This window comes from Pelophylax lessonae (genome assembly GCF_965119305.1).
Source record: "Pelophylax lessonae genome assembly, chromosome: 11".
Taxonomy (NCBI): domain Eukaryota; kingdom Metazoa; phylum Chordata; class Amphibia; order Anura; family Ranidae; genus Pelophylax; species Pelophylax lessonae.
Window position 1 is genome coordinate 70,355,443 of NC_138778.1, and position 26,384 is coordinate 70,381,826.

Consider the following 26,384-nt stretch of genomic DNA (forward strand, 5'->3'; position numbering starts at 1 on the left):
GGCATAACATTTTCAAAGGGCTGGTTGGGATAACCCCAAGTTCCATAGGCAATAAATCTACTTAAATATGGAAAGGAGGGCAGCTAGGGGCATCTGTTACTTCTCCATCACTTTATAATATAAACACGGGATGTGTCATCTTCAAACTCACACAGATTTTTAACATTTAATTTGCCTCGCAAACTTCCCTGGTGGGGACTCTTCCCGCCCATAAGCCCCATAGCAGTCACTTTGGTTGTTATGGCTATAATTGTGGTTTTAGAAGATTCAAACTAAGGAAAAATTAGAACCTGTGTTAACTGTATCCCTGTTTGGCAGGCATCTTCTCACTTTCAGAAGTAAGCTGGAACAACAATAACACAAATTGAGGAAGTATAAGAGCCTCTGTCAGAATTTTATTGCTTTTTGTGTCCGCATGAGGAAGTCCAGATGATAGGTGTAAAACAAAGAAGAGAACTCTACAGGAAAACAGACATTTAACACCTTTCAGAAAAATGTAAAGTTGCATTAGCAATATGGATTAATGCTCAGTGTATAGCAGGGGCCGAATCTAGCCTGTCTGATGTAGGGATGCAGTAAAAAAATGTCAGGGGGCAGAGGATGGGAAGTCAGCAGGGCAGTGGATAGGGTTAGCAGTTTGTAGAGCAGTGTACAGAGGGCATCCTATTCAACCAATAAAAGGGTAAAGAAAAAAAAAAAAACATAAATCCCAAATACATACAGTATATATGTTTGTAGGGCAGTATACAGGGGTCAGTATGGCAGAGGACAGGGTGAGAAGGGCAGTGTATGGGGTCAGCAGGACGAAGGACAGGGGTCAGAAGGGCAGTGTATAGGATCAGTAGGATGAAGGACAGGGGTCAGAAGGGCAGTGTATGGGGTCAGCAGGACAGAGGACAGGGGTCAGAAGGGCAGTATATGGGGTCAGCAGGACAGAGGACAGGGGTCAGAAGGGCAGTGAATGGGGTTAGCAGGATGAGGGACAGGGGTCAGAAGGGCAGTGAATGGGGTCAGAATGGTGGAGGACATAAATCCCAAATACATACAGTATATATGTTTGTAGAGCAGTATTCAGGGGTCAGCATGGCAGAGGACAGGGTGAGAAGGGCAGTGTATGGGGTCAGCAGGATGAAGGACAGGGGTCAGAAGGGCAGTGTATGGGATCAGCAGGATGAAGGACAGGGGTCAGTAGGGCAGTGTATGGGGTCAGCAGGACGAAGGACAGGGGTCAGAAGGGCCGTGTATGGGGTCAGCAGGACAGAGGACAGGGGTCAGAAGGGCAGTGTATGGGGTTAGCAGGATGATGGACAGGGGTCAGAAGGGCAGTGAATGGGGTCAGAATGGTGGAGGACATAAATCCCAAATACATACAGTATATATGTTTGTAGAGCAGTATTCAGGGGTCAGCATGGCAGAGGACAGGGTGAGAAGGGCAGTCTACGGGGTCAGCAGGACGGAGGACAGGGGTCAGAAGGGCAGTGTATGGGGTCAGCAGGATGATGGACAGGGGTCAGAAGGACAGTGAATGGGGTCAGAATAGTGGAGGACATAAATCCCAAATACATACGGTATATATGTTTGTAGAGCAGTATTCAGGGGTCAGCATGGCAGAGGACAGGGTGAGAAGGGCAGTGTATGGGGTCAGCAGGATGAAGGACAGGGGTCAGAAGGGCAGTGCATGGGGTCAGCAGGACGGAGGACAGGGGTCAGAAGGGCAGTGTATGGGGTCAGCAGGACAGAGGACAGGGGTCAGAAGGGCAGTGTATGGGGTCAGCAGGATGAAGGACAGGGGTCAGAAGGGCAGCGAATGGGGTCAGAATGGTGGAGGACATAAATCCCAAATTTATACAGTATATATATGTTTGTAGGGCAGTATACAAGGGTCAGCATGGCAGAGGACAGGATGAGAAGGGCAGTGTATGGGGTCAGCAGGACGAAGGACAGGGGTCAGAAGGGCAGTGTATGGGGTCAGGAGGATGAAGGACAGGGGTCAGAAGGGCAGTGAATGGGGTCAGAATGGTGGAGGACATAAATCCCAAATACATACAGTATATATGTTTGTAGAGCAGTATTCAGGGGTCAGCATGGCAGAGGACAGGGTGAGAAGGGCAGTGTAGGGGGTCAGCAGGATGAAGGACAGGGGTCAGAAGGGCAGTGTATGGGGTCAGCAGGATGAAAGACAGGGGTCAGAGGGGCAGTGTATGGGGTCAGCAGGACGAAGGACAGGGGTCAGAAGGGCAGTGTATGGGGTCAGCAGGATGAAGGACAGGGGTCAGAAGGGCAGTGTATGGGGTCAGCAGGACGAAAGACAGGGGTCAGAGGGGCAGTGTATGGGGTCAGCAGGACGGAGGACAGGGGTCAGAAGGGCAGTGTATGGGGTCAGCAGGATGAAGGACAGGGGTCAGAAGGGCAGTGAATGGGGTCAGAATGGTGGAGGACATGAAACCCAAATACATACAGTATATATGTTTGTAGGGCAGTATACAAGGGTCAGCATGGCAGAGGACAGGGTGAGAAGGGCAGTGTATGGGGTCAGCAGGACGAAGGACAGGGGTCAGAAGGGCCATGTACAAGGGTTCACAGGGGGGAAGACATTGATCAACAGGGCAGTATACAGGGGTCCACAGAATGGAGCACAGGGGTCAGCATTGCAGTGTACAGGGTTCAGCGGGGCAGAGGACAGGGGCCACTGCTGACTGGGCAGAGAAGAAGGGCCACTACTGGCAGGGGACAGGGGTCACTGCTGGCAGAACCCTCAGCTGAGCTCCTTTGGGGGGGCACAACTGAAATTTGGGGGAGGGGCGCAGCCCTCCCTATCACCCCCCTAGATCTGGCCATGATGTATAGAACAGTAACACATACTTGCGCTATAGTGCATTACATAGATTTGAACCACCTTTGCATTGTGTTGTGCCCTGTTGGGTTTAGGTATAGTTTTTTTTTTTGTGCACTATGGTGTGTCACCCGCCAGTGTGAATGGGCCCTTAAAGTGAGTCTGTGCTTTACCCATATATAATAAAGCAACAGGATACCCTTAAAGTGGTTGCACACCCTTACCCAGTGAAGTGACAAACCTCAGGTGATACACAGAGATGAAACAAACCCTCCTACTGAGTTGTACCTGTTTATCTGCAGCCATGTCTTCTCAACAGCTGCCCTAAAATACACAGGTCAAAGGCTATTTCCCAGCTCCTGCAGGCAGTTGGCGGGGATCTGATGTTACTAGGTGCTTTGGATTGAGTCACGTACACATTATAGGGGGATATGCTCATTGTTCATTGTTAATTACAGAGGTTTACAAGTACTTTAATCTTGTTCTCCAGCAGCATATATTCACCATCACATATTCATCTTTCCTTTGCTCCCTACCACTGAGTTTAGCTGCCTGAATCAAAGACATAGTTGCTCCTGTTGGACCTTACACAGGGCTGATGGCTCTCTTTAACCCCCCCCCCCCATGTGACTGGGCCAAGTCACCTTGAATACCAGATATTTTTATACCTCTTTCAGCTTAATGGGGTGGCTGGGAATTAAGAAATTGTGAGTATGAGCTTCTGGAGAGGAGGCCAAAAAGAAAATTTGGACAAAGCTTTATGGGTTTTTTTTTGCCTTTCTCTGGATCAACTGTGGGTATAGGACAGTGTATATGGAGGTTTCGATTTGAGCGTGTTTTGTTTTTGCCTTTTTCTGTGGGTTGAACTGGATGGTCAACCAGGGGTGGTTGATCCAGAGAATATCTGATTGCCTTGGGGAATGCGAAAGGAGTTTTCAACCCCCCCCCCCCCCCGGGCAAATTGGGGGGGGGGTCTTTTTCTGGATAAACTGTGGGCATAGGATTTGTGCATATGGATCTAGGCAAACTTGTGTTTTTTTTTTCAACCGACTGTGTAACTATATACAAGTAGAGGTTTACTTAAAGCCTATGTCATGCCATGCCATCACTGCACATACTGATTCATATCATCCTTGATTTCAGATGCAGGCCAAATCCTTGTGAACACGGAGGGCGTTGCTACCAGTCTTGGGATGACTTTTTCTGCATCTGTGACATGACTGGTTACAAAGGGGAAACCTGCCATAAATGTAAGTGTCACTTCAAGCTGCAGAAGTTCGTCCTTCAACTTTTAGCATTCTATATACTAGGCTCTAAATAATCAAATGATTTTTGTGTCAATAAAATCACGTTTCGTTCAAATCTGATATTAAAATGTTTAGTATAAAGTGGAAGAAAAGGCTAACTCTAACTATTCCCTCCCCCCTCCTCCCACCTATCCTGCATACTAAAAGGAAAAAATACAGAGGGTGCACCAGCCTAGCGCATTACCTTTGCAACAATTTATTTCTATAAAAGTATATACATCATATTCACAAAGGAGATGAAATAACAGGCAAAATAAAAGTGTAGGTCCACCACCAAAAATCTCCACTCAGCATTGTCCGCTACTACAAACAGAAGTGGAATGTAAACCTCCAAATGTAATTGACGCGTTTCGAGGGTGTCCCCCTCTTACACCCTCAAAACGCGTTAGATTTCGCCGCCACCACCAAACTTCTTACCATGTGGTCTGACATGGAACTTGATTTATTTACTTCTTAATATAACTTGTGATGATTATAGCATGGATGTTTAAAGCTCTGTTCACACTATGGCGTTCTGGATCGTGGGTGGAATCGCCGCGATTCTGCCAGCAATTCCGAATCGACGAAAATCGTGGGACGCCCTTCCGACCCCCGTTATTTTCAATGGCACTCAAATTGGGCCGCGTTTTTTTGCCTCAATTGTCGCCCAACGAATCACGGTAAAATCAAGGAAACAGAATCGTGGGACGCCTGACGCTGAAAAGAAGTTCCTGGAACTTCTTTTTATTAGGATGGATCCTCTGCTCTTTGCCTAAACATTTCCCAAAAAACTCAGCCTTTCTGACACACCAGGTTGAGTGTACAAACATACAGAAAAAAAACACTGAAAGTAATACTTAGCACTCAGTAGTAGCTAGGGATGGGCCAAACACCCCCCTGTTCAGTTCGCACCAGAACATCTCGAACAGGGAAAAGTTCTGGGGAACATGCAAACTCTATTAAAGTCTATGGGACACGAACATTAAAAATCAAAAGTCCTAGTTTTAAAGGCTTATATGCAAGTTATTGCCATAAAAAGTTTTTTTAAAAACAATAGTTTTTAAAAGAGCAGCGATTTTAATGATGCTTAAAGTGAAACAATAAAAATGAAAAATTCCTTTACATATCGTGCCTGAGGGGTCCCCTTAATGTGCCTGTAAAGTGGAGCATCTGTACGATGTACTGTATGGAGACTGCTGTAGCAATACTGACATTTCTAAAGGAAAACATTTAATCTAACTTGCTTGTGGCTGTAATGTATTGCTGGCTCCTGGCAATACAGATAAAAAAAAAATGAAAAAAAGTGGCGTAGGCCCCCCCCCCCCAGTCCATACCAGGCCCTTTGGGTCTGGTATGGATCTTAAGGAAAACCCCACACCAGAACTAACAAAAAAAAATGGCACGGAGGCCCCCCTTAAAATCCATACCAGACCCTTATCCGAACATGCAGCTTGGCAGGTCAGGAAAGGGGGGACGAGGGGGAGCCTCCCCTTTCTGAACCATACCAGGCCACATGCCCTCAACATGGAGGTGTGGGTACTCTGCCCCCCCCCCCCCCCTCCAAAGCACCTTGTCCCTATGTTGATGGGGACAATGGCCTCTTCCCAACAAACCTGTTCTGTGGTTCTCAGGGTCTACGGGCGGGGGGCTTATATGAATCTGAAAGCCCCCAAAATCCCGCCCCCCCCCCTATGTGAATGGGTACGGGTATATCAAACATATTTAAAGATTCAGCTATATTTTAAAACATTTTGGAATTCATGTTACTTTCCTTCCTGGAGACAATGGTCTCTAGGACAAGTAAAGAGGGCAAATCTCCCCAACGTGGACATAGGCAGCAAACAAAAATCTGGTGTTTGGTAGGGAAAGCACCAGGCACAATTTTTTAAAGCATGTTATGTGTTCCACACAGTTCACAATGAATGGCAAAGCATCAGATTTACACACTTAGCAGTAGCATGTACAGTATATTGCTTTTCTAAACGTGTTGTGCTTTCCTTACCAAACGTTATTCTATACAAGACACATTCCAACCCTAGGCTGTTACTCTTTGCACAGCTAGCTAAAAAGAAAAACCCATTCTTTTGACAAAAACAAATGCTTAAAACAAGATCCATTGCCCTACACCTCCTATCCAATGTAGCAATACAAACCTGACATGTGTTCTAACCATTTGCTACACCTTAAAGCGTAACTCTGCTTTTGTGGAATAAAAATATAGCATATAAAACAAATAATATATTATATACAATTGTTACAGAAACCATACTGTAATTTTATGTTATAAAAAATTATATTTTCAATCTACAGCACTGTATATTTCTGTAAAATTCAAAGCAGTATGCCATTTTATTCTTATATGGTTGGCTCACTGATTTTCCCAAAGGTCTACAAGTCAGATTTTAGTCATCCTCTGCAACAGGAATTTCAGTTTTGGTGAGATACTCCCCAAGGATTGAATACTTCTAAAGGAATGCAGACACTTCAACTTTTTATTTTTTAGAACACAATAAGTGCACTAGGTCAGGGCTTCCCAAACTTTTTTGGGCAGAGACCCACTTCTGAATACAGTTATTTTTCGGGACCCACTTGCTTGTAATTTAATATTGTAAAGCGCTACAGAATTTGTTTATAAATAATAATAATAATAATGCATATTTTAAAGGGAGGGGATGTTAAATTAAAAATATCAATTTACTACTTTTCAATTTATTATTGAATACACTTGCCAGATGTTCTAAGTGAGGGGTCAGAAACCTGTGGCATGTGTGGCATATAAGCGGAGTTGTAAGTAATCAGCACCTTCATAGACAGTATAAGGCAGGCAGAGGACAGAAATCAACCAACCCAGGACAGTGATCAGCAGGCTATATGGCACTCACCCTCCTTCCTCTCCCAGCGGTACACAGTGAAGGTGAAGCACCTTTTTTTCCTCTCCAGGGCCCAGCACACCTCACCCAGAGTCTCCATGATGAGGAGCTCTATGCTGGTCTTGGTGTCCTGGCTCTTCTCCTTCAGATCCTCTACTGGGGTCACAGAAGCTGCCATGAACTCCTGACACCACCGTGCCACCTGTTCCTCCTATGACACCGAGGCTGCAGTCTCTGCCCGCTATAGCTAAGAGAATCCTGCCGCCAGGCAGGACTGAGGAGCTGGCTCTGCACCCCATGAACATATCCTACATAACAGCCCACATACGTACTCACTGATGAAAGTATCCTCCTCATGACAAATGCAGACCAGCCTCCGTAAACTGCGTGGGCGGGGTCCTGAATCCATCGCAATTTGACTGCTCTGGCTCTCTGTAATTTGCGCGGGCTCGCACAGCACAATTTAAGCGGGCCCGCTCTCAGTGATTTCCGGCTCAGCGCAACCCACTCAAACGAAGCTCACGACTCACCATTGGGTCCCGACCCACAGTTTGGGAACTCCTGCACTAGGTGATTATAATGAACTATACCCTCCTATTTAGATTTAGTCTGCACAGGACATAGCAAAACAAACATTTTTTTTTCTTCAGTGCAGAAACAGGTAGGAAGGGATTGTTTTTTTTTTTTTCTTGATAAAAGTGGAGTCTGCTTTGTGTATCATTTTTTGGTGGAACATTTGTATACCATGTCTCCAAGTCTGTTAAGGAGCTGCCAATAACAGGTTAATGCTGGGGCTTTTTCACAATCCTCAGAAAGTGTAAATGATGTGTGCTCTAAACAGGTAAACCACATAACAAGGCAAAATGTTAAATGTATTGCAAACCTGATTGTTTATACAATACAGAAATCCCCATCATTCTAATCTTCTTCTGATTTTTGTTATTAAGCTCTTTTCAAGGAAAACTGTGACGCCTACAGAATTAGCGGCAAATACTCTGGCAATTATACCGTGGACCCAGATGGCAGTGGACCTTTAAAGCCTTTCTATGTCTACTGTGACATTTCTGGTACAGTAATCTTGTCTTTTGTTAGTAGCGAAATGTTTATGTACAATAGACTACAAACCTGCAATTGTTTAGACAGAGACTAAATTGCCAGCTATTGTTGGAAAAAAAAATTGCCAGCTAAACAACAATGCTGTGACTGCTTACATGAAAATGATATAATATACAACATCGTGATATATTATCTACATGCATAGATGGCTAATAATCATTTAATTATAATCCTTTCTCCATTTATCCTACAGCAATGATTTAGTGGTTTGAACTAAGAGCTCAATTTCAGTGTTTGATGATGATACCAAATTACTCTGGGAAATAACTTTGGCATAGGACATAGCAACCTTACAGGAAGAACTTGATAAAAAAGGGGTGGACTGCTACATAGCAGATGAGGTTCAATATTTCAATATTGAGAAATGTAAAGTTTTGCACTTGGGTGCTAAAAATGCATGTGCAAAATACAAATTAGGAGGGGCTCCCCTGGGAAAACCAGTGGAAAGGGGGTGTTTGTAGATCATCAACTTAGCAATACAGTAGCATGCAATGTCAAGCTACAGCTAACAAAGCTAGCATGCATTAAAAAAGGCATGATTGGAAAAAAGCCAACGTGGTACCAATATTTAAAAAAGGGCCGAGATATATCCTGGGTAACTATAGGCCGGTCAGCCTAACATCAGTAGTCTGCAAGATTTTGGAGGGGATGTTAAGGGACCACATACAAGACTTTAGTAATGAAAACGGTATCAATAGTAGTAATCAGCATGTATTCATGAAAAATCGTTCTTGCCAAACCAATCTATTAACCTTCTACAATGAAGTGAGCTGCCACCTAGATAAAGGAAAGCCTGTGGATGTGGTGTACCTGGACTTCGCAAAGTCCTTTGACACTGTTGCCCACAAACGCTTACTGTTCAAACTAAGGAAGGTAGGTATGGACCATAAGGTGAGTACCTGGATAGAGAACTGGCTCCAGGGGAGAGTCCAGAGGGTGGTGATTAATGGGGGGTACTCGGATTGGGCGAGTGTGGAAACCGGGGTCCCTCAGTGTTCTGTTCTGGGACCAATCCTGTTTAATTTATTCATAAATGATCTAGAGGAGGGAATATCTAGTACAATCTCAGTATTTGCGAATGATACTAAACTAAGCATGCCAATATCTTCTATGCAGGATGTGGAAAACTTACAAGCGGACCTGAACAAAATAATGGGGTGGGCAACTACATGGCAGATGAGGTTTAATGTTGAAAAATGTAAAGTAATGCACTTGGGTGCCAGAAACCAGAAAGCAAGCTACTCACTAGGGGGGGAACCTCTGGGTGAGTTTAGGATGGAAAAGGACCTGGGGGTACTGGTAGACAACAGGCTTGGCAGTGGCATGCAATGCCAAGCCGCTGCAAGCAAAGCCAACAGAATACTGGGATGCATAAAAAAGGGAATCACTCCAGAAATAAAGAGATTATTCTCCCTCTCTACAAGACTCTGGTCCGGCCACATCTGGAGTATTCTGTCCAGTTCTGGGCACCGGTCCTCAGGAAGGATGTGCTGGAACTGGAGAAAGTCCAGAGAAGGGCAACAAAAAGAATTAGGGGAATGGAGGACATCAGCTATGAGGAAAGACTACAAGCACTGAACTTATTCTCTCTGGAGAAGAGACGATTGAGGGGGGATATGATATCAATGTACAAATACTGTACTGGCGACCCTAGCATAAGGAACAAACTATTAAGAGAAAGGGAATACAATAAGACACGTGGCCACTCACTAAAACTAGAGGAAAGGCGGTTTAACCTTAAAGTACGTAAGGGGTTCTTCACTGTCAGAGCAGTAAGGATTTGTTTCCGCAAACAGTCGTATCAGCAGGGAGCATCGATAGTTTCAAAAAACTATTAGATGGGCACCTTAAAGACTACAACGTACAGGGGTATACAATGTATAGTTAACAGCAAACACATACACATCATAGGTTGAACTGGATGGACTGATGTCTTTTTTCAACCTCACTAACTATGTAACTATGTAACTATGCATATATTCCAAAGATGAATAAATAAGTTTACCCCGTTACAAAAAGAAGCAATAAGAAAAGAACAAGAGTATAAGTCCATAAAGAGGTGAAAGAGGGATATGAGATCAGCCAAAGATTATCATGTAGTGACATATACAAAAGAAACAACAGAAAGGTGCAGGAGTTAATATTTTATAAAATAATTTGTTTATTATAAAGAGAACACTTACAGCTACTGAACTCTACTTCGGCTCCAGAGGCAGAGAGTAATGGATGACAAGACAGAGCAACAATCCAGTTAGCCTCACATGCAGCTATACAAAACACTGTTTCAGCCTCATCTTGAATATACAATTTGATTTAGGTCACAAATCCTCAGGAAAGACATTGTTGAATTAGAAATAGTTCAGCCAAGGGTAACATAATTAATAGGTGGGATGGATGACCTCAGCTATGGGGATTGATTACATAGATTACACTTACAGTGTTTTAAAAAAGTATTCAAACTGTGAAAAATGTGAAATTTTTCACATTTTATCATGTTACAACCAAAAACATAAATGGATTTTATTGGGTTTTTTTGTATTGGGATCAACACAAAGTGGCACATAATTGTGAAGTGGAAGGAAAATTATATATGGTTTTCATAATTTTTTACAAATGAATATCTGAAAAGTGTGGAATGCATTTGTATTCAGAATAATTCATATTCTCATCGCATACCTTCCTGGATATTGGCACATCGGTTGTGGGTGCTGCTGCGATTACCAGCTGGACATTGGATCTATCACGGATACATACATGTTCGCCAGCACACCAAGGATCTTGCACAGCAGTCCAAAGAAACTTTTTATTGCAAAAGGATCGCATTGGGATAGGTGCAACGTTTCGGAGTCACGCAGGACCCTTTCATTAGGCATGTGATCACATGCCTGATGAAAGGGTCCTGCGTGACTGGGAAATGTTGCACCTATCCTAATGTGATCCTTTTGCAATAAAAAGTTTATTCGGACTGCTGTGCAAGATCCTTGGTGTGCTGGCAATATGTATGTACATATCTGCATTTGTATTCAGACCCCCTCAGTCAATACTTTGTAGAACCTCCTTTCACTGCAATTACAGCTGCAAGTCTTTTTGGTGATGTCTCTACCAGCTTTGCACATCTAGAGAGTGACATTTTTGCCCATTCTTCTTTGCAAAATAGCTAAAGCTCAGTCAGATTGGATGGAGAGCGTCTGTGAACAGCAATATTCAAGCCTTGCAATAGATTCTCAATTGGATTTTGGTCTGGACTTTGACTGGGCCATTCTAACACATGAATATGCTTTGGTCCAAACCATTTAATTGTAGCTCTGGGTTTATGTTTAGGGCAGAGATGTATAGTAACGAAGTAGAACTACTTAAGTACTGTACTTAAGTACCGAAATGCAGTATCTGTACTTTCCTAGAGTAGAATTTTTTTCTCCTACTTCTACTTTTACTTCACTACATTTTTTCGATGATTTCGATACTTCTACTCAAGTATTTTTTTTTTTGTGCTGCATAGTTACTCGTTACTTTTAAAAAAATTACCACTGCCAGAACAGTAGATGGCAGGTTGCATAAAGCTCAAAAAAATGTGTATAATGTCATTTGTAAATCAGCGCATACGAAAATAAAGGCTGTGTATAATAAAAGCTGCTATACCAAATCTTTCCAATAAAAAGAAAATATGAAACAAACAAATAAATGGTGCTACAGCGCTTAAAGTGCATCAAGAAACTACTAACAAATACAGGTTAATCATTTGAATAAATCATTTGAAATAATAAAAACAATATGATGTTCATACTTTTGACTTCTTTCTTTAATAACTACATAACACAGTACTTGTACTTCTACTTTCAGTACTTGAGTAGAATTTTTTTTTCAAAACTACTAGTACTTTTTACTTTTAGTACTTAAGTAGCAAATTTTTTGAAAAAACTACTTGCAATACTTAAGTAAAAAAAATGTTGAATACTTTAGTACTTCTACTTAAGTAACTTTTTCTGCGAGCACTTCCACTTCTACTCAAGTAATTTTTTGATCGAGCACTTGTACTTTTACTCAAGTAGAAATTTCGAGTACTTTATACAAGTCTGGTTTAGGGTCATTGCCCTGTTGGAAGGTGAACCTCCACCCTAGTCTCAAGTCTTTTGCAGACTCTAACAGGTGTTCTAAGATCGCCCTGTATTTGGCACTTCAATCCATTTCCCCATCAACTCTGACCAGCTTCCCTGTCCCTGCTGAAGAAAAGCATCCCACAACATGATGCTGCCACCACCATGTTTCACGGTGGGAATGGTGTGTTCAGGGTTATGTGCAGTGTTCGTTTTCTGCCACACATAGCGTTTTGCTTTTAGGCCAAAAAGTTAATTTTTGGTCTCCTCTTACCAGAGTACCTTCTTTCACATGTTTGCTGTGTCCCCCACATGGCTTCTCACAAACTGCAAACGGGACTTCTTATGGCTTTCTTTCAACAATGGCTTTCTTCTTGCCACTCTTCCAAAAAGGCTGGATTTGTGGAGTGCATGACTGATAGTTGTTCTGTGGACAGATTCTCCTACCTGAGCTGTGGATCCCTGCACTTCCTCCAGAGTTACCATGGGCCTCTTGGCTGCTTCTCTGATTATTGCTCTCCTTGCCTTGCCTGTCAGTTTAGGTGGACGGCCATGTCTTGGTAGGTTTGCAGTTGTGCCATACTCTTTCTATTTTCAGATGATGGATTGAACAGTGCTCCAAGAGATGTTTAAAGCTTGAAATGTTTGTTTTGTTACCTAACCCTGCTTTAAACGTCTCCACAACTTTATCCCTGCCCCTTCTGGTGTTGTTCCTTGACCTTCATGATGCTGTTTGTTCACCAAGGTTCTCTAACAAACCTCTGAGATTCAATTACACACAGCTGGACTCTATTTACTAATTAGGTGAATTCTGAAGGCAATTGGTTCCACTAGATTTTAGTTAGGGGTATCAAAGTAAAGGGGGCTGAATACAAATGCACGCCACACTTTTGAGATATTTATAATATTTTTCAGATATACTTTGTGTTGGTCAATCATAAAAAACACCAATAATAATACATTTACATTTTTGGTTGTAACATGACAAAATGTGGGAAACAAGGCACTGTATTCACTCTGGAAAAGAGGTGTTTAACCACTTTACCTCCGCCCACAGTAATATTACTGCGGCAAAGTGGCTCGTTATCGTCTGACGACGTAGTACTACGTCGTCAGACACTCCCCCTTCTGGGCGGCGCTTGCGCGCTGCCGGAGGCTCGCTCCCGCTGTTTTCATTCACAGCAGGAGTCGGGCCAGGGGAGGAGCAGCGGCGATCGCCGCTGCTCTGCCCCGATCGCCGGGGATCTAGTGTGGAGATCCGCCCGCCTGTGTAAACACAAGTGGGCGGATCTCCATAGTGACAGGGAGTGACAGATCGGACTGTTCAGCATAGCTGGACATCTGATCTGTCCATGACTCACTCAGTCACCTCCCCCCCTACACGTCAGTAAGCACCAGGCATACATTAACCCCTCCCTCTCCAATAAAATTAACCCCTTCCCTGTCAGTGTCATTTTTACAGTAACAGTGCATATATATAGCACTGATTACTGCAGTAATGTCACTGGTACCCCCAAAAGTGTCAAAAATGTCAGTCAAGGGTCCGATCTGTCTGCCGCAATGTCGCAGTCCCGCAAAAAAAATCGCAGATCGCCGCCATTACGCGTTAAAAAAAAAACACCAAAAATGACAGAAATCTTTCCCTTTGTTAGTAAACGCAATAACTTTTGCGCAAACCAATCAAAATACGCTTATTGTGATTTTTTTTACTAAACATAGGTAGCAGAAAACAAATTGGCCAAAAATTTTTAAAGAAATTGGTTTTTACATCTTTTTTGGGGGGAATTTCATATAAAAAAATGTTAAAAATATTGTTATTTTTTCAAAATAAATGCTCTTTTTTTGTTTATAGCACAAAAAGTAAAAATCGCACAGGTGATCAAATACCACCAAAAGAAAGCTCTGTTTGTGGGAAAAAAAGGACGTAAATTTCGTTTGGGTACGGCGTCGCACAACCGCGCAATTGTCAGTTGAATTCGCACAGCGCCGAATCGCAAAAAGTGGCCTGGACGGAAGACAGCAAAATCCTCCGGTGGTAAAGTGGTTAAGATGGGATATGATTACCTTGTACAAGATATATCAATGGTGACTCCAATAACGGCAATAAACTGTTTAATCTAGGGTCCACGAAGGGGACAGCCCCAATCTGAGGTTAGGAAAATGAAGGTTTTACCTTAGAATGCAGAAAGCATTCTTTACACTTAGGACAGTAAAAATGCTAAACTCCTTCCACCAGGAAGTGGTACTAACTGAGAGTGTCGACAACTTCAAAAAACTTTTAGATTTCTTCCTCGGGAAGCAAAAGAAGCAGGGCTATAGGATTCCTAGAGAATAAAAATCAGAAAATGTTGAACAGGACGTACCTGAATCTTTTTTTTTTTTCAAACTTAAATACCAAAGATACAATGGCTGACTAATTCCAAGGAAAACACAAACCTTCCGCTTAACCCGAACAGCCTGCTTAGAGTGTAAGTGGTAGTGCACTGAGGCTCCTGTCAGCCAAACTTCAGTGAAAACACACAATGCTGGCACCTGCTCCTGGAGTTATATGTGATACTTTATTGTGACAGATAAAATTCCCCAAACTGGCCACTACATGTTGTCATAGTTAGGTTGGGAAACAGGTAGCAAACAGTAGGCAGTGCATGTGCCTAGGTAGCTGCTAGAGGGGTCCCAAGAGTTTTGAGCTGGGTATGCTGTAGATAGCAGGAAGTGCCAGCCCTGACACTGCCAGTGTGGGGCATTTTGGAAAGATGGGTATGTATAAATAAGTCTGGCAGAAGTCCACCTGGGAGGTATTGGTCATGAAGTCAGTGCAAGGGTCAAGGCATACAAAGATGTTATTTTCAAGGCTTAACTTTCTAAATCTTCCTCTTTAAAGGGTGGTAAGGAAGAAAACTACTCACATCCTTTGGCTTGGAGTGTAGGGTCGCTTAGGTCTGCTCCTTGGGCTGCTCCTCAACTTGACTCTCATCTCTTGTGTTTTTTGTTTGCAATTAAGGAATGCACCATCTTCATGTGGGTGATTAAAATTATGTAAATATGTAAATCAACTGCGTTTCAGTATAGAATTCAAGGGCTATAGTTGTGTGAAGTCTTCCTTCCTAACCCCAAGATGGAAATGTCTCCTTGAAAGAAAACTTGTGCTGAGTGAGACAGCTATTGGATCCCATTACTTTAAGACCAGAGGAAGGTAATGAACAGGCTACTGGTGATGCTGGTTAGACAATATGGGGGCCTCCCTAGGGTGCCACTGCCTTAGAGCCCAGGAGAGTTTCCTGTGCACATAGTGCCTCAGTTAGCCAAAGGGGCCAGTCTATGGCAGTTGCTCCCTTACTTACCCAGCATGCAACTAGAACAGCACCCGACAGAGCTAGAACTCTGCAATCTGTAGGAAACATAAACTTTGCTGATGGCAGGTCTGACTCAGCAGGGGGTGCATTTGACATCTGCAGAGAGAAATCTGATTCCATACAGAGAGCAAAGGTCCTTCTCTGCAACCTACTGGCAGATGACAAGCTTTTCTATTTAAGCTTTGGCTGTTTCCAAAAAAAAAAAAAACTGTAAGACTTTGTATACTGATCAGATATTGCTTATAATCACTGCAGTAATTACAGTAAGCCTTTTGTTAACATTCTAGAATCAGTTTCTAAGTTTTTGTAATGTTTAATTCAAGAATAATATAAATATCTGACTGTTGCTGTGTTGTTGCATTTTAGAGGAAAGAGCTTGGACCACAGTACAACACGACCGGTACTATCGCACTAAAGTTGCTGGCTCCAGTCCAGACCAGCCGTTCTTAGGAGAGGTGCATTACTGGAATGCTTCTTGGGGAGAGGTGTCTGCATTGGCTAATGGATCAGAATACTGTGAGCAGATGATAGAATTATCCTGCTACAAGTCCAGGCTCCTCAATACACCAAGTAAGAGATTTCCTATGAATTATCAATAATGCCATTTCTTGTATTATCTAATGCGTTCTGGATTTATACTAATAGGCAACTATTGTGAGTGCTTTTCACATTGAGCCTGGAACGGTAGATAAATCCATTAAATCCACTAAATTCCTTTGTAAAGCCAAAATGTATGGATCCTTCTTTTGTATACTTTGGTTTGCTAACACGAAGAACATTGTGTTAATGCAATATCTAACTGCTTCCTTTAAAAACACCAATGAAAATTTCAAGACCACTCAGGCTTCCTGTATATACTTTTCTACTACCCTTTCCTACTAGACCTTAAATGAACTAACAACAAGCAATGAATGAGGTATCTGGGGCAGATGGGATGGAGTCTTCCTGGTGTGTGGATTTCCACCCCTCTGCCTCTTCCCTGACCACTGTCCCCACCCAGTGGTATATGTTGGATTTGCACTGCCCTAGGCAAGACTAAAATCGGGCGCTTCCCCCATATAAATTTTGCCCACCCCTTTCTGTTTAGGACCCACCCCTTCCTCTTTACGCTCAACTTCTTCCTATTTGAGCTCCACTTCTTCAGAGGTGGGGGGGGAGAGGGGTGAGAGAGAAAAGGGGCCTAGAAAGAGGGGGTGAGAGAGAGAGAAAGAAGGGGTGAGAAAAAAGAGAGTGGGTAAGAGAGAGAGAGAGGGGGTGAGAAAGAGAGAGGGGATGAGAGAGGGGGGGGTGAGATATGGGATCTATACCAATAGATTTGGAAGATACGTAACATGAGCTGTATAAAGTATGAAAATGCCTGGATGGGTGTTCCTCGGCAAGTGAAATCTGTATGCAGACTGCCCTAGGTAACGGTCACATGGGATGCTGAGCCTCAATTATTAAAATTAAAGCTGAAATCCAATGTATAAAAGTGGCAAGCGAGCACATTAAGCCTTAGGAGAAATAGGCCAGATGATGCTAGACATCCTCATCCCAGAAATGAGGCGGTATGCATCTGACTTACTGCAGTTTCTAAAGTACACTTTGAGAAGATCCCAGTGTGCAGTGAAAAGAAAGTAAGGAATTTCAGTACAGGAGAACAGTTCAGCTTTAAGAGCTTTGCTGTTTCAAATCAGAAATATTATGCTAAAGGTTTACTGATTTACTATGCTAATAAATCACTGTTAGACAGTTAAAACAGCAGTAAAGTCTTATAAAAAAATAGTCCCCCTACAAGTAAATGGCATAATACTAGCACATTATGACAGACTTACCTGTAAAGGGGATCCCTCCAGTCAGCGTACACTGCTGACAGGGCTCCCATCTTCACCCGGTCTTCCTTTCAGGTTCATGATTTCAGCCATTTGAATGACTGAGCCGCAATGACGGCACTGCCGTACATATGCACAGGAGTCACAACCATGGCACAGAGTTCTGGATTGAAGGCACGTTCAGTGAGCGCTCAATTCAGAGTGCAGTGAGTATGCACCGGTGAAATCACTGGCTGCAGAAATTGTAAACATCTACTAAACAGTGCAAATTTAGGAGATATTCATTTTGCCTACAGATACTTTTAGTAAAAGCTTACATGTAGGTACATATGACCAAGCAGTTTACTACCGCTTTAACCTTTCGATTTTAGGTATAACAGTTAAATTATTCTATTTCTTAGGAAAAATAGGATTTTTTGCACTCACCATGAAATCCTCTTCTAGGAGTCTATTAAGGGATAAATGAAATCTTAGAATTCAAGACTTTTGGCTATATTGGTTCGTTCAGGAGAAATGGACACTAAAAAACAATAATCAAAGGGCCACCACAGGATAACCCTGCCCACAACTATTATGCCTCAGTGTAGTACCAAGAGCATCAATAAAAACAGCCGGGAGGGACCTGAGTCCCTCAATTGACTACAAGAAAAGGATTTTACAGTGAGTATACAGTGTGCAAAAATGTAATTTTCTTTAGCATCCACTTAAGGAATGCCAATAGCTCAAAGAGTCTTATGAAGAATCTAACACCCGAAGATGGAATCATATGAGTCACGAACATCAGTCTGGTAGGAATAAAAACTCTAAACAGAGGACCAGTTTGCAGCCTTGCAAATCTAGAAAAATGTGCGCAATGCCGGAAAAAATCAAGAAGCACTCCCTGATCACCTTGACAGGAAAGGGTGGAATCTGATCCCAAAGACCAGAAGCTTGGATAATGGTCTGCCTGAACCATCCTAAGTTGGATTGAAAAGAGGGTGTACCCTTACGGGATTCATACCAAATCACAAAAGTGATTTGATGTTCTGGAAGCTTAACTGGAGCAAGATAAATAAAAGCTGGGGCATATAAAATCTTAAAGACATTTATAAAGTATAAGCATAAGACATATAATGCCAGGACACCTTATACTCTTCTGGGGCCCATTTAGGATGACTAAAAGGAACCAGTATTTCTAAAAGAAGAGTTGCTGAGAGACTCACAGCTTGAAACCTATGAAGGGAATTTTTATTTGGAGAACTACAGCCAGATAGGGTTCTTGCAAAGATAAGGCCACTAGTTCAGATATTCGCCTAATAGAGATCATGGCTATAGGAAATACCACTTTTTGGACAGGGTAAAGAGAGAAATGGATTCCGACAGCCATGGAGTGCAGAGAAAACCATATTCAGATCCCACAAATTTAAAGGGAAATAGAGGTGGAGCTACATGGAAGATTCCCTGTGTAAGGTTTAAACTAAGAAGTGAAAGACTCAGAAAAGATATACAGAGCAAAAAATCTGGACCTTGAAGGTGCTAAAAGCTGGTAAATGCTGGTCCAGACAAAAACTGCAGGAAAACAGAGTATTCCTCTCACAATGCTGTTAGAGATTGTAAACATGAAACAGAATAGTAAATTGATCCTGACAGAACTAGAATGTGCACAAAGCATCTGTTTATGATCTTATCGGGTTGGCATATTATAATTTCTGGAGCATTAGGGTCATCAGATTGCCCTCTATCTTGATCATACAAAACAGACAATGATGGTAAGAAAAAAGTTTCAGGGGAGGAAAGGAATAAATCACAGAGTATCCCTGTACCTGGAGACAAACCCATTCAGTTTGTTGTTAAACCTAGAATTTAGATATCCTTCACCTGGGACACAAGTCCCAAAACTCCTCCAGGTGTAAGGACAACTCCTGGAGTCCAGATGCTATCTGGCATTTACACAACAGACATGGTTGGAACATGAAGTTCTGCCCAGGACAAGCTAGAATCCAATGTACCTCTCATGCTGTGGTAAGACACCTGGCTTCATCCTAATGGATTATGGACATCTTTACGGTAACTGACTTAAATCCGGATTAGGTGACCTTCCAACACGATGGTTCAGCATTGCCTGAAATTGCCTGCAGCTCCAGGTTTTCGATTGACAGACTCCACCTCTGAAAATGTCCCCTGCACTGGCTGGGTACCGAAGACTCCTTCTGACTATCTGGAAGCTGACAAGCTGGCTTCCATTATTTGGAATCAACAAAAAAGTGGAGGAAAAGACTTCCCTGATTCCAGAGTGGGATTCTGAAGCCACCAAGCCAGGGACAACCTGGATGTTGGCAACAAATGAATCAGTCTGGACTGGGGAGAATTATCCCATGATATTAGAATGTTGTGTTGGAAAGGTCTGGAGAGAAACTTGGCTAATGGGACTGCCTCAAATAAGGCTATCATCAGACCAAGAAACTCTCATGGAAAAGTCAGGTGGCTTCTGGATTAGAAAGCTCAAATATAAGATCAGGGAGTCTGGAGTTTTTCCTATGCAAGAAACACTCTCGCCTGAGCTGTATGCAGAACCAGACCCGGGTACTCCAAACGATGAGACAGTTACAACAATTTTTGGAGGTTCAGTATTCACTAGAACCTCTGTAAAATCTGGATAGTCAAAGTCACATTATTCAACAGAGCCCACACTGACTGTCTCTTCAACAGAAGGTTATTGAAATAATTCACAATTGGCATGTCACAAGAGCATAGTAGGGCGTTTACTGGGGATAGCTTCTTGATGAACACCCGAGGTGCAGATGAGAGGCAGAAGAATAGGTACATGGACTAGTAGAATAGGGACCCCACTGCAAAACATAGGAAATGATGCACTAGAAAGAAGAGGACATGAAAGTATGTGGCCTTGTTGTCCATAGTAGCTATAAATCTCCCTGATGAAGGCAGGCGTTAAAAAATGCTGGTACAGAAATTGAGCATCGAAAAGGGCTTGATGAAGAACTGCTAATCAGAGTGGTGATATGGGTTGGGTGATAAAATGTATAGATGAGAAGCAAACCGCGGTTTTAACCCTTGTATGTCCCACTTTGGAAAGCAGGGGACACACCTTCATACAGAGGAAGGCTTGTCCAAGGATATGGCAGACCTAGAGTTCTGGACCATGCAGGTGGACTGGAAGCCAAGCTTCAGGGGTCTTAGTAAGGTTGAGGGAGTAGAGAAACAAAAAATGGATGTTTCCTAGCATTTAATGAGGAAGAATACTTGTAAATTGATTTCTTAGGCTTCTTTTGTCAGGAAGATGGGTGCTCATTAAGCCAGACGTATCACTAAGTCAAGAGTCAATCTGAATAGGCAGTGTCCCTCACATTCACTCAGATTAAACACTTCTTGCACAAAGATCATGCAGACATTGAATTAAGGGCCCCATGCATATGTACTGGGAAAAGACATATGTGAGAAATGAGATAATAGACCCCTGGCAGACTGACAGTATTGAAATATAAAGTCATCTGCTGACTGCAATCAGTTGCTATGTGGGAGGCCCTTATTCTTTACCAAAAGCTTAAGACCAGAGTCATCTATATTCACTGATACCTTTGGCTTCGCAATAAAATAGGCCATAGTCTAACTACTACTTTGTGCCAGTCGCAAAGAAGTAAAGACTTTCGGGGCCAGCTACCTTTGAGACTACACAGTAACAGGTGGATAAAAAGGGAAGCGCATTGGTCTCTGCCTTTGCCCAGAGCGACTGGTTGTAAATTCCTGAGACCAACAGTATGCATAGGCCATTTGAGCTACACAGGATCCGGAGGATAGTCAACAAGCCCTTATGTCTTAGCTGCAGTAGAATGTTTGCTTTCTAGGCTATCAGCCTTCTGTTGGCCTTTTAGAACTCTTGCAAGCTTGTTGTCAGTGAAGAAAAGCAGGACCATTGCAGAACACCAGTAAGGAAAAAGTAGGAAAACTGTGGCCGGATCCCCACACTTGACACAGCATGAAAGGGGTGCCTCAGCTCACTCTAAAAATGAGCAACAGAGACAGGAACAGATAGAGCACTGCAATGACTCTGTCCCAGAATGCCCAGAATACTTGGCTAACTTGAAGCAGAGCCCTATGAAAATGAACGCAAATCAGGTACAAATACTTACAATATGCCATGGCCCTGGTCCTGACATAAACCATGGAACCCCAATACAATACTGGCCTGACCTTAAACGTGTAATACCAGAATACCGATGACTGACATTGCTGGGAGTGCAGGGTCATCACAGAGAGTATAACAGAATGGGAAACTGGGAAAACCTGCCCTTAGAGGGCTGGAAGTACAGTATTTCCAGGAGTTTAAATATCCAGCATGAATCTACCAGTTAATGTTGGTGGACTGGAGAGGCTTCCGGGATTTTAGATTCATGGCATGAATCTTTCAGCAGTCATTGATATACATTCTTCCAAATGAATAGAGAACAGCAGAGCTGAAGGATTCCAAATCTGCTCTTCTCAATAGATGCATAACAAAAACTCACAATCCTCCCCTGGCAGAAGATAGTGATAATCTGTTCAAAGATACTGTATATACAGTGCATTGCGAAAGTATTCGACCCCCTTGAACTTTGCGACCTTTTGCCACATTTCAGGCTTCAAACATAAAGATATAAAACTGTAATTTTTTGTGAAGAATCAACAACAAGTGGGACACAGACGCAGAATTCCAGCCCCGCCCGGGGGATAAGGACCTTTCCTGTACAACAAATTCAACAGGGCCTCGTAGAAGCCCATCACGGCCACCAGAGTAGTAACTGCCGCATTCTGGAGATCAGAAGAACCAAGCATGGACATGAGTCAATTGTGATGCTAGATAATAGACCTGGAGTTCAGGGACAGCCAAACCCCTGGCTGTATTTGGGATTTTCAGGGTATGCAAAGAGATCTGGGCTGGCCTCTCACCCCCAGATGAATGATGTGAGGATGGTCTCAATAGTTTTAAAAAGTGTTTTAGGAAGCTACACCGGGGCCTGCCAGAAAAGATAGAGGAAACGAGGTAGATATACAGTATATATTTTTTTTAATTACTATCATTGACATCTTAAAGTATTTTAATTTGTGGGGGGTCAGGGGTGTCATTCTTGAGGTGCATTACCAGAGACGAATGCTTTACAATTTGATTATGTTTATTTATTTTTGCAACAAGGGGTACAAAGTGGGATAGGAATTCAAATGACAGAATCAGACAGTGCGATACTCTAATTATACTGGAGATTAGCCTTAATTAGTAAGGTGTGTTTTTGTAAAATTATATCTCCTTCTCCTGTTGCAGTGATACTGCTGACTGTTCCCATATTGTCCTCTTCCAGTGGGATTGCCTTTTAGCTTTTGGATGGGAAGAAATAATGAGAGACATTTTTACTGGGGTGGCTCTAACCCTGGAATTCAGAGATGTGCTTGTGGCATCGAGAAAAGATGTGCAGACCCAAAATTGTACTGTAATTGTGATGCTGATCACCTTCAGTGGTAAGTGAAAACATATTTCTATTCATCAGAAATATTCTTATAAGCCAGTTACCTCTGAAAATATTGCATAAACTGCTGACGTGACTAAAAGGTATTGCAATAATCACTAAATATTTCAAAACTATTCTATTTTTTTGTACTGAATTCAGTTATAGCTGGCAGTCCTTAAGCTGATATTTGCAGTTGTCGAAAAAACATATGAGGTTGAAGATGATCAATAAAACGAATATACCTTTCTTTTAGGCGCTATGACAGAGGGTTATTGACTTTCCGTGATCATTTACCAGTGACCCAAGTAGTTGTCGGAGATACCAACCGCACTAGTTCTGAAGCTTGGTTTTTGGTTGGACCTCTGCGTTGCTATGGAGACAGTAAGTAATATCTTCCATATTCAAGAATAAAGATATGTTCAGCAATGTTCCTTATCCACTTGCCGCCAGTATAAGGTACTTATATGGCGGCAAGGTGGCACTGCAAAGCAGGAACAATGATCAATACCTTCCCTAATTAAAAGCACCTCCCCCACAGTACACAAGCACTGGCTAGGAACACATTTAACCCTTTGATATTAACCCCTTCCCAGCCAGTGTCATTAGTACAGTGACAGTGCATATTTTTTAGCACTGATCACTTTAACAATGTCACTGGTCCCCAAAAAGTGTCAGTGTCTAATTGTCCACTGCAGTATCGGAGTCCCGCTATAAACTGCTGATTGCCACCATTACTATTAATAATAAATAAAGAAAAATATCCCATAGTGTGCGGATGCTGAAACTTTTGCACAAACCAAACAATATACGCTTATTGGGGTTTTTTTTTTTTACCAAAAATATATAGCAGAATACATATTGGCCTATATTATGAATAAATGCGATTTGTTTCAATTTTTTGGGGGGGATTTGTTTTATAGCAGAAAGTAAATATATATATATATATATATATATATATATATATATCTTTTTTTTTTCAAAATTGACGGTCTTTTTTTTTTGTTTATAGTGCAAAAAATTTAAATCGCAAAGCTCATCAAATACCACCAAATGAAAGCTCTATTTGTGGTAAAAAAAAAGGACATACATACAGTATTATTTGGGTACAGCGTCGCAATTGGTCAGTTAAGGTAACGCGGTGCTGTATTGCAAAAAATGGCCTGGTCATGAAGTGTGCAAATCTTCCAAGGGGTCAGGTGGTTATCCACCCGGTTCAACAAGCCTGGGCCCAAAAATGTAACTAATAAAGAGTAATGCTTCGTCCTAGTGTGCCATTGTTTATTTTGACATTGCCCAGTAAATGGAAGCAAAACCTATGCTGTCCTTCAACTTCTGAATTGCTTGATGCAATAGATTATACGATCGTATGTACCATTATAATCTGCCAAAATAAACACGCTAATAAATGCAAATATAACATTGTCACTATTTTTCCTGTTTACCCACACTGAAGGACACTCCAAGATAGTTAAACCAAAATGGAAGGATAACTGATGGCAAAACACTATGTGTGGCAGAAAACTAACACTGCACACACCATCCTCACCGTAAAATATGGTGGTGGCAGCATCAAGTTGTGGGGGATGCTTTTCTTCAGCAGGGACAGGGAAGCTGGTTAGAGTTAGAGTAAATACAGGGCAATCTTAGAAGAAAACCTGTTAGAATCTGCAAAAGACTTGAGACTGGGGCAGAGGTTCACCTTCCAGCAAGACAACAACCCTAAACATACAACCAGAGCTGCAATGGAATGGTTTAGAATCGATCAAAGCATATTCATGTGTTAGAAAGGACCAGTCAAAGTCCAGACCTAAATATAATTGAGAATCTGTGGCAAGACTTGAAAATTGCTGTTCACAGATGCTCCCCATCCAATCTGACAGAGCTTGAGCTATTGTGCAAAGAAGAATGGGCAAAAATGTCACTTGTAGGTGTGCAAAGCTGATAGAGACATACCCAAAAAGACTTGCAGCTGTAATTACAGCGAAAAGTATTGACTCAGGGGGGCTGATTACAAATGCATGCCACCCTTTTCACATTTTATTTGTAAACAATTTGGAAAACCATTCATAATTTTTCTTCCACTTTACAATATTGTGCCATTTGTGTTGGCCTGTCACATAAAATACTAATAAAATGCATTTACGTTTTTGGCTGTAACATGACAAAATGTGGAACATTTCAAGGGGTATGAATACTTTTTTAAGGCACTGTGTAAATATATATACAGTATATATATAGAGAGAGAGAGAACTCACTTCAAATAGTAGCGCTTTTAAGGACACCACCATTCATCTTTTTTTCCCCAGTTTAATTAAACGAAGTTCAGCAAACATCCAGAAAGCAAAATCAAATGAGTTTCCCTCACTGGGGTTTTCAGTATTTCCATACAAAGAAGTACATCAGCCTCCAGGTTTATGCATGCAGAACTACTGCCCTGGCCTTACCCTCTATGCCCTTTGTCTACCTCCTGCAGACGGGTCTTCAAACACAAGTCTGTGCACATAACTTACAGATAATTGCTGCTCTTGCTCCCATCTGAACCCTAGCCATGACTCTACAAAAAAACCCAGTGCACATCTGCACAATCAGTGTGTCGGGAATTTCATCCCTCCCAAATCTCCAAGAGATCTTCTTGCTCCAGGTCCCAAAACTGGGTTTTACCAACTGATGAGGAAACTCAAAAAACTATTTCCACTGGATTAAGCACCCCCTCTTCCCGGAGAGTCTCAGCCCCGGTTCACACTTGTGCGTGTGCGGGGTTCGCATGTAATGTCGGAGCGCACTACTCCGACATTACATGCGATCGGCTGTGCGGTGCGAGTTTAGCCATACAAACTGTATGGCTAAATTCGCATCGCACCCGCAGCAAACACGCACAGGAGGCATTTTTGCAGCCGCATCAGGATCGGATCGCACAGCGGTTCACACTTGTGCGATCCGATCCTGTGCGAACTGCACGATCGCACTGCGATATGCGATCAAACTGGGGGTGTCGTTAAGATTACATTGACACCCCCAGCGGATCGCATATGGCAGTGTGAACTGCCGGGGGTGCGTGTGCGATGCGGGAACAGGCTGCGAGTTCGCAGCCTTCCCGCATCGCATCAGTGTGAACCGGACCTCAAGCTGTTTCAATGAGAATCCTGGGCCTCTTTTCACCCCGTGGCAGGGCACAGCACCGTCACAATATAAAATTATATGTATGCATGGTATATACTATACACTCAATATAATATTGGAATGTAAATACGCATCATTGTTTCAATGTAATAATTTTTATATAACCCAAAGATCTGAATTCATTTTATTCATTATCTGGCCAGATTTCATATAGAAATAATGTGAGTCAATTTATCATTCATAGGCGCATGTTTTCTGTCTGTACGCTTAATGGATTTTATTACGGAAATTGTTGTTGCACATTTATATGTACAACTATTGCCAGATATATCTTTTCTTATTTCCGTAAAAATTGACATTTTTCATTAAACACCATTGAAGAAGAAAATACTTCTGACTGGAAGACATGCATGGGGTATATGAG

General features: G+C 42.3%; 1 protein-coding gene across 1 annotated transcript in view; it reads left to right on the forward strand.

Moving 5' to 3' along the window:
- The window catches only part of CNTNAP1 (contactin associated protein 1), a 261,388-nt gene that overhangs the window by 122,909 nt on the left and 112,095 nt on the right, over positions 1–26,384 (forward strand). The window contains exons 11-15 of the mRNA XM_082271239.1: positions 3,977–4,083; positions 7,937–8,056; positions 15,919–16,122; positions 22,694–22,850; positions 23,094–23,221. Of these exons, the coding sequence (XP_082127365.1) occupies positions 3,977–4,083; positions 7,937–8,056; positions 15,919–16,122; positions 22,694–22,850; positions 23,094–23,221 (716 nt within the window). The remainder of the gene's footprint in view (positions 1–3,976; positions 4,084–7,936; positions 8,057–15,918; positions 16,123–22,693; positions 22,851–23,093; positions 23,222–26,384) is intronic.